The sequence below is a fragment of the Aquila chrysaetos genome, chromosome 1, assembly GCF_900496995.4.
Source record: "Aquila chrysaetos chrysaetos chromosome 1, bAquChr1.4, whole genome shotgun sequence".
NCBI lineage: Eukaryota > Metazoa > Chordata > Aves > Accipitriformes > Accipitridae > Aquila > Aquila chrysaetos.
Genome location: NC_044004.1, coordinates 77,935,739 through 77,949,770, shown reverse-complemented (window position 1 = coordinate 77,949,770; position 14,032 = coordinate 77,935,739). Strand labels below are relative to the sequence as shown.

Here is a 14,032-nt window from a genome sequence, read left to right as displayed (position 1 = left end):
GGACCGCGGGGCCGAAGTGATGTGACAGTGTGGGGCTGTGTTGGGTCTCCTGGGGCGGTTTGTGTGGGAAGCAAGGGCTGAGGGATGGCCTGAGGAGCAGGGCTCCCAGCAGAGCTGGCTGGAGATTGTCCAGAGTTACCTGTTGTACATAGGCAGGCATGCCAGCATGATGGTGATGGGCAATCTGATGGGACTGGAGGCTACCACCCTGCAAGGAGAGTGAAATGGGGAGTTGGGAACTACTGTGAGGAGGGAAGGTGGTTGGGGAAAGAAAAATGAAAAAGTCTATTGAAAAACTAAGCTACAAGGTTACGAGGATTGGCTGGGGAATGAGAACGTGGGCTTTGAACTTCAAGAAAGGAGGCAGGGATTAAGAAGAGTGGGAAAGGAAACCTAGCTATGGAGCACATGGCTTGGAGCCATAGTGAGATACAAAGGACAAGTAGTCCAGAGGACAGAGCTTGGCATGAGGAGCTGAGGAAAGATTTAGAAACAGGCTAGAAACCTGCGCCTGACAGCAAGGGAAGGGAAAGGAACAGGGTGGGGACAAAGGATGAGAAGACGAGACAGGCTGGGGGTGGAGGGTGGGGCAGACAAGAGAAAGGAAGCTGAGTCTGTGCCTATTTCAGTGTCGTCCTGGTTTTCATTTCTGGGTCTGGGGAGGATTACACAGCCTTTCCCTTCGTCTGCTGTCAGAAGACTGTGAAGTCCACTGATAACCTGCGTACATTGACCCCTACTACTGCTGCTCAATGTTGTGGGGGACAACCTTTTACTGTTTATGTCACAGAGTAACTGTGGCCTGTGGCAAAGCTAGTGGGTCCAGCTTCATCTCCGTTACCAGCTGATAACCCCCTTAGGGTATCAGTAGAGAATTTGTGAGTTTTAGATTAGGGCAGATGAACAACATTAACAGACCACTAAGGCTTCAGAGCAAACATTCAGACTGGTAATGGCACCTAGAACTCTTGCTTTTCACCCTTAAGTCTGTGTTGCTTGGTGTTTGTACCTTCAGCATTCTCTTTAAGGTACAGCTAGCTTTTCTTGCATGTTGTTGTAATGTTATAGGGGTCTGTAGAGAAGTTTTCCCAAATGCCATCTGAAGTGTGAAATGGCTGGAATTCATGCTTGCTATTGAGCAAGGCAGAGGTCAGTAGCTGGCCACATCAATGTCGGAGCAAACGTCCTCTTTAGCATTCACTGGTGGTTCTTTGACCAGGTAAATACAGCTTCTACGGAGAAAATTAACATGCAACCAGTCAAGTATGAGCAGGTCCTTCTCCTACCACTTTCCAGATTGTCTGCTTTCATGTCTGTAAGCAGTGATATCTTTACACAGATATTTGATTGGTGGTGAAAAAGCCAAATCCGTTTGCACATCAATTTACTATCACTGGGATAAGGACTATATAGCAACATACAAACCCTCTTCCCTCTTCAGGTTGCTTTCAAAGATCAGCATATTCTCATAAAATTTCTATCAAGTGCTTGCTTGGTGGAAGACTGCACTTGATAAAATTAATAAGGGTGTAACAAAGTGTTTTTTGCAGGCATTCATTCTCTAATTTTTCCTGAGGGGGAAAAATGAATTTAAGCTAAATAGTGATTGTCATGTAATGAGTATTGCTTTTGCATAGAAAAAGACAGATCACTGAGCAATTTCACCTCCCAGATGCTTGGAAGTTAATTATTGCAGGTCAGGTTTGAGATAATACCCTGGACAGTGTTGGCAAAGTCATTTTTTTGGCAGATAACAAATTCTGTTTTGGCTTGCAGACAGCAGATTACAGTTTTTTAAACTACAACAAAGAAATGCACTAAGCATCTCTCCAAGAAACAAACAAGATTTCACAAGAGCCAGTTGGCTTAAGTTGCACTTACAGTACTTGTAACTTCAGATGTAGGAGGTGTAGGTTTGTGTGCAGTAATGGTAAACTTAAAGACGTAAGGAATGATTTCATAGCTGCGAAAGGGCAGAATCGCAGAAAGCGTTTCACCTAAGCTAGTTGTTGCATGGATGGATGCATTGGGGTGTGGTGGAGCAATAATAACTATATCCACCCCAGCACTAAATGCTGCCTCAAACTCATTTGGGATAGTTCTCCCTCCCTGGAACTAAAACCTAATACAGCACAAGGGACTGCATAATTTATTTGCACTTTTAATAGTGTTCCAGGGCCTGTCTCTCCTTTCTCAAATACTGGTGTGCCAATACCCTGAACAGTAAACTGTATTTGCGAGAGGTTTAATGTGTTGACTGTGCTACTGGAATTCTGTTTGTGTTCTGCATATGATGCTTGGTCTGTGACCTGCTGCTACATGGCGTTATGCGCTGGGGAACCCTTCAGTGGGGCTTAAGTTTGAGGATCCATGGAAACCATCCTGAAACAAAGAGAAAACAAACGGGAGAGTTGTTGTGACATTCCTTCTGGAATACTATCAGTACAGATTGTTACCAAGAGAGAGGGTTTTGGTTTTGTTTTTTTATTCTTGCTATTTTCCACCTACCAGCTAATATATTCTACAGAAATAATGCAGAGCAAGATTTCAATTGAGCAACTGGTAGAAACTAAATTAATGATCTAGTAAAATAACGTTTTTTTCTTCTTTGTAACGTCTCGCTGATCTCATCTCTCCTTGCCCTTAAATGTGAAATGATGAAAGCTGCATGATGTGGTAACTCCTGTTCCTTGGGAATAGTCTCTCTTTGCTATATTACTTCATGAAGTTAGTTTGGCCTTGTACTGTAACATACCAGTGAACCGAAAGAGTATTTTCCTCACCTCCACCTGTATTTTAGTTTCCAACTGCAGTCCTGTCAATAATTTAGCATTCGCCAGAATTAGCCCATATGGAAGTTATGAATCTTATAACCCTTATAAGACAAGAACCTAATTTAAAAGATCTGCAACAGATCTTCCACTATTTCCTGATCACTTGCTAGGCAGTGTAACACAGTGAGAGAGACAATTTTGACCCAGAATTGTTTGTAGTCGATGTGGAAATGTTTAGAGTTAAAATTGTTGGAATTGTTGCAAGTAGACTTGTTGCAACCCGTTCTAGGTGGCCCTGCTTCAGTGGGGGGGACAGACCAGATGATCTCCAGAGGTGCCTTGCAACCTCAACTATTCTGTGTTTATGCGAAGATCCACTTCTTAAATGTTTGTATGTGCTCTGTTCAAATGGCTTAATGGGTTTCTTAAACGACAACAACAAGACAAGCAGACATTGGCTGCATTTTTGTATCTGCCTCACAAGCACTGATTTCCCCCCCCACTACAGGGAAAAAGATCTCCCTGTAATCTCTTAACATGTGTCCAAGCATTTCCAGTGCAAGAGCAACTACTTTACCCTGTAGTGATAGAATGAAATTGAAAGGTGTCTTGAGTCCTAAGCAAGGGATAAGTTACTTTGGGACAACTGACAGGAGTACTGACTTATAACACATCATAACATAACACATCATAACATAACACAACATACCATAACCTGCCTTGACCCAGAGCCCACGCTGGGGCAGCTCAGCCACCGCTGTCCTGGAGACAGGAAGGACAGCTGGACCACTGACCTTTTCAGCCACTACCCTTCCAGTGGCATGAGATCAGGAGAGATAAATACCTAAATCATGATCTTATGGTTATAATGCAATGCTGCAAGAAAGAAATGTGGCTTTATGATTGTTCCCACTAAGGAATCCCTTACCTTAATAAATTTGGATTTCTCTGAAATCCATTATTAACTTAAATTCTTTGAGGTCATGATATTTGATTTCAGAGTACTTTTTTAAAATTGTCTTTTTTAATGAATATTATCAATCTTTATATTGATGTCGTTTATTTTCTTAGCCTGGAGTAATTTTGCTAATTTATATGTATTACTCTATAGAATGTGGATACAGAGAGAGAGTGCATATATGTGTTTGTATATACATTAGAGAGAGGGAGAGTGGTGATTTTGCTAATTCTGAACTCTAACCTCCATAAATATTTGTATTTAGAACACTATTTCTTGTTTCTCATAAGTTGAGGTCACTACTATATCTCTTATATCTGCAACAGCTGTCACTGCTTCTAGACAGTTCAGTTCTTTTTCCAAGTGCAATCATTTTGGACCATAACAAATTTGTTTTACTTCCAATTTAAGTCTCACTGGATTGCTAGTTCTCTTATCTTCAGCCACCCTGGGCTGTTGTTTCCAACATCAACCATTTGTAAAGACAACCCAGAACAAAGTTTTGGCCATCTGTGATCATATTCGGATTAAGCATATATTCAGAAAATTTTACTTTAGAAAGACATAAACAAGTGCCTACTGGTGCTTTACAGGAATAAAATACTCTTCTGAACTGGAATGGAGACTCTAAGAGGTTTATAATAGGGAGGAGATTTTTTTCTATTGTTGATGTGATTTCTTTCTACTATTTGTACCAGAAAAAAAAGATGAAGAGGGAGGAAATATGCTTTTGTTTTTTAAAAAAAAAATATTGATGAAGTGTTATAAAGTCATCAGAAAGGTAAATGAAAAGCTGAACTAATGTTACAGATTTTTTTAAAAAAGTGACCATGCAAGAAGACTTTCTAAGGCTCTTAATAATATGCATATATACTTAAAATACAGAAACTTTTTCTCATAAGCTGCACTTACAAATGTGAGCAAAAAATGAGACTGCTTTCTATAGTAACTAATATTTAGAAGAAAAATTTAGTCTGTTATAGACAGATTTGTGGCTGTATGCTTCCATCATACAAAGCAGCTGAAGCATGCATTCAAGCTCCTGAGTGAGCATATGAATATTGACCCAGAATATAAATATCAGCTATTGATGGTGAAAGAACTAAGAATTCTGGGGAATAAATTGCTACTGAATTCTTAAACTCATGCTCAGACTTTGAAGGAAAGACATATATACATATATTTAAAGTTAAGCAGTAATTTTTCCCCAGAAGTGTGTTATCTCAAACATAAATAATTCACTAGAAGATGAAGATACTTACTATATTTCATTTATCCAGATGTCTGCCTGGACTGCCTGCACAAAAGCTGCTCTCTCACATTAAGGTTATCTTCCACCTGGAGGGAGCACTGAGGTAGATTTATCCAAGGGCCACCTACATAATGCCCATTTTGTGTTTGGGTTTTTTTTTTTCCTAAGCTGGGGGAGACATCTGGAGCAGAGAATTGTAACATCCAGAAAGTTAGAAGAAAGAGAGAGAGAGAGAATGCTCTTCCCCTTTCAGATCCTAGTACAACTCTGTTCTTCACAAAGCACTAGAACTACAAATTGCCTTCCTCTCACTTTGCAAGCCCCTCTTCCTGCAGGGTTATTTGGAGGAAGAAACAGCCTGCCTTAATGCTAAGGGTTGACCAAGTAAGGCTGAATTAGAAGAACTGCAACCTGCTGTTAAGAGAAGTCTACCTAAGTCTTGGCTGTATATAAGGTTTCTTATCACTGCATTCTTAAGATTCAGGACAGGGTGTGTGGTATAACATTGATGATTTGGAGAGCATGAGGCTTACCCTTACTGAGGCACCGCGCGAAGCCAGCCGACACAGAGGCTATTCCCTGCTCCGACCGAGACTTGGCACTCCCCGGTGGCGTGTCACCAGCTGTCTGGCAGCTCCTGCGCTCCTGTAAACCGAGGGCCAGACTGTGTGCTAGCGTAACGCTGAAGTCAAAGACACTTAACAGAAGATTTGGCCACGAGTCTTGAACTCTGTGGAGGACGTTGCCTTTGACAAGTGAATGTCTGAGAATTTGGTGGGAGGCATTCATCATCGATACATGCTGGTGAAGTGAGAGGGATGTTTTTTCCACTGCTAGCTGAGCGCTAGACAACACAGAGAAAACTTCAAAAGAGGCACAGCTTATCCATCTCTTTTTGGCTAATTGTTACTTGGACATGCACCAAAGAGGGGGATTGGGAAGCCAAGAAACCCAGAGAATCAAGAAGTGCTGTGATGGACTGGAGGCCAGGTTACATTTCAAATAGTTGGAAGCATTTCCTGCTGCTGTGGTGATACAGATCATCTGCTGATATGTCTTAATGGTGGGAAGATGGATGAGCTGAGGTGTTCCTGTGTGTCTTTGCTTTCCTGTAGTTTTAATTGCTTTTCAAAAGTGAGGGCTTTTTTTGGTTTGTTTTAATTTTATAGTAAATCAGGTCTTCTGCAGATTAATTTAGCATGCTTTTCAAACACCATCTTTATGATACCTGTGTGACCAAACACATTGTAGAGACGTAGTCCTAGCAAACTGTCGGGGGCATATGGCTGAAACCCCTCTAAAAGCAGTTTCCATGAAAGGTGATTGAAATTTTTTGGGGTTGTCATATGGCAGGATTTGTAGTAGTAACTGCTGGAAAGTCTGGGAAAGTTGTAGGCTGAATTCTTGCACTTTGGATTAAAAATGAAAAACTGATGGAGTTTGTTACTCCTAATTTAAAATACCTCAAAAATTACTCTTGCATTTTTCAAGGTTTTTCTGTAACCAGGCTAACAATATAATTTAGGTTTGGTTGTGTGTTTTGTTTTTTTTTTTTTCCCTTTCTCCCCCCCCCCCCCCCCCCCCCCCGATGTTCTGAGTATGATGCTCCTAAGGGTCTCTAGAAATTTAAGCAGTATATATTGAATAAAGGCGATGTTTGGACATAAGAGATGGTCCACAGTTACCTACTGTCGGAATGGGGTGTCTGTCTTGTTTGTGAAGTGCCTTGTGTTCAGTATGACCCCTAAATATGAGAGCAGCACTGGATAAACCAGGTTTTTCTCTCTAAGAGGTAAGCTATTCCTGCGAGGAGCAGGTAGTCGGACTCAATGATCCTTATGGGGCCCTTCCAACTTGAGATATTCTATGATTCTATTAGAAAATCTAGCTGGTTACAAAACAATGCAAGACAAACACAAAAATGTAGGTAATTTAAATAAATGGAACAGGTTAGAGAATATGTCTCTAAGTAGAAGAAGTAGAAGTAAGTAAGTATTTGAAGTAGAAGGAAGGTAGGGTTGAAGGCATTTTAACATGGAGTATGTTTTATGCAGGCCAAGAGATGGCTTATGAAGAGGGTTGGAAGCAGGGATAATTAATGGTTTGGGTGGAGGGGAAGTAGCCGTATGGCTGTAATTGTGCAGAAGATCTAAGCTGAGGAAGGGTGGTGGTAGGGGTAACGTGGTTGACGCACAAGAAAGGAAAATGCTACTGCCAAAATTGCTATAGTCAATGTTAAGAGGAATATTAATGACCACATTAAGAGGTTGGAGTGCAGAAGAAAGTAGAATGGAGAAAATAAAACTGCTATGTTTTCCATTTGAAGAAGAGAAAGGAAAATATATTAAAAAAAAATTAAGAAAATTGGCAGATCTTGAAGCAAGTGCAATAGCTTAGGGAGTATGACCGTTCATTTTAGCTTTGTTGTCTCTTACTTCTAGGCCCCACGGATACAAGCCCCAATGACAAGCTTCTAAAGAGCTCTCAAGCCCCATAATTTTACTTGTAGCTGCACGAGTTTTTAAAAGGATCATTTGATAAGGAATTTGAGCTGATTACCTTACCCACCCTGCCACCACTGGGTTGGGCCCCATCATGGGGGCCAGAGCTCAGAAGACTCTCAGAAATACCAGGGTTCCCGTCCTGTAAAACCTGGTGTTTAAGCTGCAGGCAGCTTGGTGGCAGCGCTTCCAGCTGGCCAAGGCTGCGCTCGTGCGGCATGCTCCCAGGGTACGGGGGCTTGCTCCTGTCCTGCCGTCCGTCCCTGTCCCTCTTCCCAGAAGATGGAATGCTGACCTGTGAGATGCTGAAGTGTGATTTCCCAGGGCAACGCTCAGGGTTTGATATGTGAGAGCTGTGAACGGCCTGTTGTGTGTGCAGGGGAAGACAGAGTTACAGAAATGGTTGAGCGAAACTGTGGATGTTTAGTCTTTAGAAAAAGTTTTTTGGGTTTTGGGGTGGATTTTGGTTTTAAAAAAACCCCAACTTCTTACAGGTTTAAGAATTATGTTTTCACCCCTTCCATTCATCTACCTGAATCTACCTTCATCTTCCTTCCAAGAAAGAGGCAAGGACTTTGGCAGACTCTACAATGCAAGAATGCAAAATGCCCTGAACGCAGCTTCTGTTGCAGAAGAAGAGCAAGAGGAAATGAGGAGGGTCTTCGCTGTTGGCTGTGACTGTCCAAAAACTCTCAGGTACAGCGGGAACACTGGGATTTCCAGGAGAAATAGCAGAAAGTGTCGTAAGTGGACGGGTGGCAAGAAGCTGGAGAATGTAATGGGGGGGGGGGGGAATGCTCATGAGTGATGGGGCTGAAATCCCCATGCGTGGAGAATGACGGCAAGTGTGTGACACTTGGCCGCGCCTGCGGTGCTGCGAGGGGGTGGCTGGCTGACACGGGGGTGAACCTGCGCCTGCCCTGCCTGCTCCATTCATCATGATTAAGTCTCTGGAGTGAGGAGGTGGGAAGCAGTGTAATTGTCACCGATTCTGGTAAAGATTTACAATTTATGGCTTGCGAGGGGTCAGAGTCGGGAAGGGAAGTTGGCCGGCAACAAAATTCCTTTATGTACTTGCTCGGAAAAAGAATATTGCAAATTTCATATGCTTGACAGTGTGTCTTGCTTTGGCGTTTATTTCCTTGTGCGGGTTGCTGTATGTTGGCTCTGTGAAATGAAAAGACCAGCGTTAGCTGTCCCATTGGGATCATCCGGGGCTGCTTGTGCTGCCTTTGAAGTCAGAGAGCTTCCCAAGGTGCAACAGGCGTGAACAGCCCACTGCTAGAGAGGAGATTTGGGGCACAAAGTGTGGATTTGGAAACAAACCCCTTCGTCCTGTTTCGTTGTCAGCCTCAAGCACAAAATGTATTTGATGGGTCGATACCCTTTATAAACCATGTACGCGTTTGTTTTAGAAACACTAGTAGTGTTGTTAGAAGGCCAGTGCCAGAATTTTCACATGTTGCCTTTTGTAGATACCAGTTGATCAGTTCGCTGCAGTTCAATGGGACCAGAACTGGTTTCTGCCCAGTAAATGCACCGAAGTGAAATGGTTGCCACGTGGATTTTAACAGATCAACACGCTTCATTGTACTGGGAGTTAAACAATTTAATAGGATACAGAGGCCACGTAACTTCTTCTGGTTGAAAAATAACTCTCTAGTTATTCCTAAAGCCCGAGGAGAAGATGTCCGACCTCGAGTCTGGCACGTTTGCTGCATCCCCTTTCCAGCGCTGCCGGAGCGACCGGCGGCGGGGGCCGATGCGCAGCGCGGCAGGGCCGCGCTCTCAGGGAACGAAGCCCCGCGATTCAGGCGGGGATTCCCCCACCCCGCTCCCGGGACGGCCCGGCCTCGGGACGGGACCCGCCGTGCCATCCCCGGGGCCAGCCGGCCCCGCTCTGCCCCTCGGAAGCAAGCGCCGTTCCGCGCCCGCCTCCCCCGGCGGCTGGGAGCGGCCCCCGGCGCGGAGCGGGGGCGGTCGGGGGCGGGGCGGCGGCGGCGGGGGCAGCCCGGTGCCGCCGGGGAGCCCGTCCCCGGCGTGCTGGGCTCTCCCTGCCCGCCCTCCTCCTCCCGCCGGCCGGCAGCGCCGTTGCGCAGCTCCCGCGGACAGGACGGGACGGGACGGGACCCTCGGCCGCGCCGGGCAGCGGGGCCGGCCGGGCAAGGGCTTGGGGGGGGCGGCGGCGAGGCGAGGCTGGACGGCCGCGGCAGGGGACGAGGCCGCCCGGGGCTGGCGGCGGGGGGCGGCGGGGGCCCGGCGCGGCGGGGCGCCGCCGGGGCCCGGCGCATGGCGGCGGCGGCGGCGGGGAGCATCACCACGCTGCCGGCGCTGCCCGACGACGGGGGCAGCGGCGCCTTCCCCCCCGGGCACTTCAAGGACCCCAAGCGGCTCTACTGCAAGAACGGCGGCTTCTTCCTGCGCATCAACCCTGACGGCAGGGTGGACGGCGTCCGGGAGAAGAGCGACCCTCACAGTGAGTGTCCCGCTGGGCCGGGGCCGGGGCTGGGGCCGGGGCCGGGGCCCGGGGCCGGGGCCCGGGCCCGGCGGCCCCTCCGCCCCGGGCAGCGGGGCTCCCGAGAGGGGCCGGCGCCTCGGCGGCCGTCCTGCCCTGCTGAAGCCTCGGCAGCGAGCTTGGCTTAGAAAGAGTGCGTAAATATGCATACACGCGCCTGTAAATAAACGTGGGTATGTACGGACGTGGGGTTTATTCATTTGCACGTACAGGTGTGTATCGCGGCTGGTGGGTCCAGACCGCGCCGGCCTTCCCACTGCCGGGTACCACCGCATCGGCACCGGTGGGATGCTCTGCCTCGGTGCAGACTCCTGTTGGCATCTCCTCATTCAACCTGCCGCGGTCCAGAGCTTGTCAAACGCACAAAGATTTGCTTACGTGCTTGAAGGTGTCTGAATTTGTTTGCGTGGCTCTTAAATGGCTGTAGTGGCACTTGATGGCTTTACACGGCAGTGGTAAATGTGTTAGTTGCATGAAGGTAGAAAGAAGGTTGGTTTTTCTCCCAGGAGCGGGTAAGTCGTCATGAATAGAAGTACTCTTAGCGTACAAGTACTCTCAGGAACAGAGATGTAAATCTGTTCAGGGAAGCACTGTTTATAACAACGTACTGTTAGAACACCTTTTTGGCTTAAAATGTTGCATGTTGTGATTTATTTTTGTTTTAAACTTAATCAAGGATGGATAAAATACAGATCAAACAAAACCTATGGATTCCAGCAGAAGCAGTTTGTCCCCTGATACCTGATCTTCTGAGGGAGGAAGAGGCTCCTGAGCTTGGAACACAGCCTGTGGGTTGAGTGGTTAGTCCGGTCTGAGGGTCCGTGACCCGAGCTTGCCTCTGCCGTCTGCAGTGCCAGGTGCCCACTCTCCGACAGGCCGTCTCAGATGGAGCGTGGGGGCAGGTTGCTGTTACAAATGCAGGCTGTTCTTTGTCCCAGGAACAAAATGCCTTTTTGCAGACCTCAGAATATTTTGGAAGTATTCAGTATGGAGTTTTGCGGATGTAGCGGCAAGTTTTTTAAATGCCCATGAGGTGTTTCCTTCAGAACAGGTACAAGCAGTTGCTGTATAGATGTCTGTCAGATAGTCTCAATGCAGTTCCTTGTTTGAGAAAAACTTGTTATTGTACAATGCCTGCACCTTGACCTGCAAGGTCAAGCAGCGGCCTGCCTGCAGGTGCTTGGCATAAAGAGCAGGTGAAATGTCTTACTGTGATTCTTTGGCTTTTTGCACCTGTGCTCTGAGTGATAGATGCACAGATGGGACTGAAGTCAGAGGACAAAGAGAAAAAAAAGCTTTTCCAACAATTCCAAAGAAATACTGTAACAGACTTTGCAAATAACAGTATTGCCAGGTTGGGCTTCAGTCTTGAGGCTATTTTGTGACTCTGGTAGAAATAATGTACCTGACATGGGCTGAAGATATATGTGGAACAGCATATTTTGGGAAAGTTAGCATCCTTTATTAGGCCACCTAGCCTTCTTAGGAAAAGGTACAGGAAGCTTTCAGACTTGGTCCTGCGTGTTTGCATTTCTCTCTTTCTCAGATACTGGTTTAAAGGGAAGCATAGTTGATGATGTGCGAGTAGTAACAAAATAAGTTTATTGCCAATGCAATGCAGTAAATCATTGCATGTGGACTTTTCAAATGTTGACGCCTAAAGCAAAGCGTTAACTTACCATATAGGTAAGTGCTTTGGTTTTCACACATACCAGTTGGTTACTGCGCAGGATCAAGTCTGTGCTGGAAAGCGTGCAGTAATATATTCAGCTTGCTTTAGCTTTTTGTATTTGGGAAACGGGGGAATTCTTACAGGATATAAGTCTCGTTAGTTTGTCAAACATGTCATCTCAACCCCTAGAAGTAGCTGTGAGAATGTGCTGGAAACTTGTTGCAAAGGGAGATGATGTTGAGTCGAGGACGTACAAGGCTGAAGCTGGGTCTCCAGACGTTGCCACGGCTATCAGGTTCTTGTCTCATTCAGTACTTGCTGTTTGTGGTGAGAAATGCCAGTAGTGGTGTGTGTTCTGTGCTCACCTGGCTGGGCCAAGCTGCCCTGAGCGGTGGTGGTATTCATTGTTGTCATCTTTTTCATCACAGAGCTCCCCCCCCCCCCCCCCCTTTTAAAAATTTTTCTGCCAGGAAAACTCTTACTAGTTTTATGTTCTTGAGTCCATCTAATACATGTTTTGTCTTCCTTTTAAGCCTTATCAATGCTAGACATTTTTTAACTGACTTCTCATGCTGCTTTCCTAGTAGTGAATTATATTTGAAAATCTTTCTGATGTTGGTGATACTGCCTTACTCTTTCCCTTTCAAGTTTCTCTGTTCTGCTCTATAGCTGTATTTTTGCTGTCTTTTCTTTCTGGCTCTCCATTTTGTCTCTGTACTTTTTTTTTCTCTGCCTCTTCAGTCTTATCTGATCACTAGTATTCTTTCCCCTTTCCTTTTGGCACTTGTCTCCCTGCAGCCCCTCTCTTTTCCTACCCTTTTTCCTCTTGAGTGAGCGGTGGCAACAGGTGAAGGAAAACCTGAATTATAAATGACTGGCGTGGCCTCTGCCCTCTGCTGCAGAAAGTCAGCTGCTGGGGAGCTCCTCAGGTACCCACCAGCTTGGCACTCTCTGGCCATCTGCAAAAAATCTGTTTAAAAAGACAGGTTTGTAAGCATGATACAGCTGGAGGGCTGGTGGGATTCACTTCCAACAAGTGCACCTAGGCGCAGGAGTGCCCCCGTGCCCGAGCTGCTCCCTTGTCCCCTGCTGTCACGCTCTCCTTTTCTCATTATCAGACAGCTCTTTTTGTTTTTGGGTTTTTTTTTTTTGTGTGGGTGGGTTTTTTTTCCTTCCTTTCTTTTTTTTTTTTTTTTTTCCTGGAGGAACTCTAGTTCTGAGAAGTAGAGAAATCAGTGCTTGAGGCGTCAGCGAGGCATGTTGCTGCGGCATTACATGGTTCACATCCTTAGCATCTTTGTTGTGAATACGTCATTCGATACGAATCTGCATGATGGTGAACTCTGACCTGGTGAATGCTGCTCTGTGGAAGTCCCTGTGAAATCTTGTGGTATGCCTGGCAGGTCACGTTGGCATGGCAGATGGCAATAAATCTTGGAGAACGTGAGAAGACTTTAAAAAAAGAAATAAACAAAGAAAATATAAACTTCAAATAACTCATGGTGTTTTTCTTACTAAAAGGTTTTGTAAGATGGTTTTGAGAAAAGAAATATAATGGCTGCAGAGAATTTGGTTTAGAAATTTAATTAAAGGGCAGTTAGGAGAGATTCTTGTGGTAGCTGCTGTTCTTATGAATTAATTGTACAAAACAGCATTTGGTTAGCACAGCCTCATTTTTACTTTTAAAGGAAGTTCTTATTTTAGAAAGCAAATGACTATCTCTTTATGTTTCAGACTAAAGTCTAATACTGTAAACAAATTTCCATGATCCATGTCCTTTTTTGCTCCCCTCCTTCTGCCTCTAGTACTAAGGGACGGCTTGTTCGAAATATATGGGCTGGTTTATGTCATGGCACTGATTGTTTTGACTGTTTTACACTCACCCCATTCACCTTGGTTTATTCATAATTGTGTTGTTAGTGAAATTGGGAATGGAAGTTGACGTCCTGTGTTCTGGAGGATTGGAATCATATGATTCATGCAGCTAAAAAACAGGACAATACGTCTTACGTGGTCAATATTGCCACATCTGATGTGTGTTGAACAGTGACTTAAGTGAAGTGCCCCTTTGGACACACCCTGGGGACTTCTGTTGAGTTTTTTTTCCCTTGAAGAGGTATGTTTCAGACAAACAAGAAACAGAAGGCACTTTCTTAGAGTTTTGTTGTTTAAAGCAAAACAAAAAACATGACTGTCTTTTTTTGTTGTTGTTGTTGTTGATCAACAACTTTTGATTTATGCCCTGGAAAACGTACAAAGAACGCAGTCTTTTTGGAAAGGCTTTTAGAAACTCTCCTGAGGTGTTTGCCTCAAAGAGGCTACAGTGTTGGTGAAGGGGAAAAGCAAGGGGAATGGAAAGG

The 14,032-nt window shown here is 45.2% G+C and overlaps 1 protein-coding gene across 1 annotated transcript in view; it reads left to right on the top strand.

Moving 5' to 3' along the window:
• Nucleotides 1-9,458: 9,458 nt before the first annotated feature.
• The window catches only part of FGF2 (fibroblast growth factor 2), a 29,816-nt gene continuing 25,242 nt past the window's right edge, over nt 9,459-14,032 (top strand). Inside the window, exon 1 of the mRNA XM_030019528.2 lies at nt 9,459-9,961. Coding sequence (XP_029875388.1) covers nt 9,775-9,961 — 187 coding nt within the window. The 5' untranslated portion in view covers nt 9,459-9,774. The remainder of the gene's footprint in view (nt 9,962-14,032) is intronic.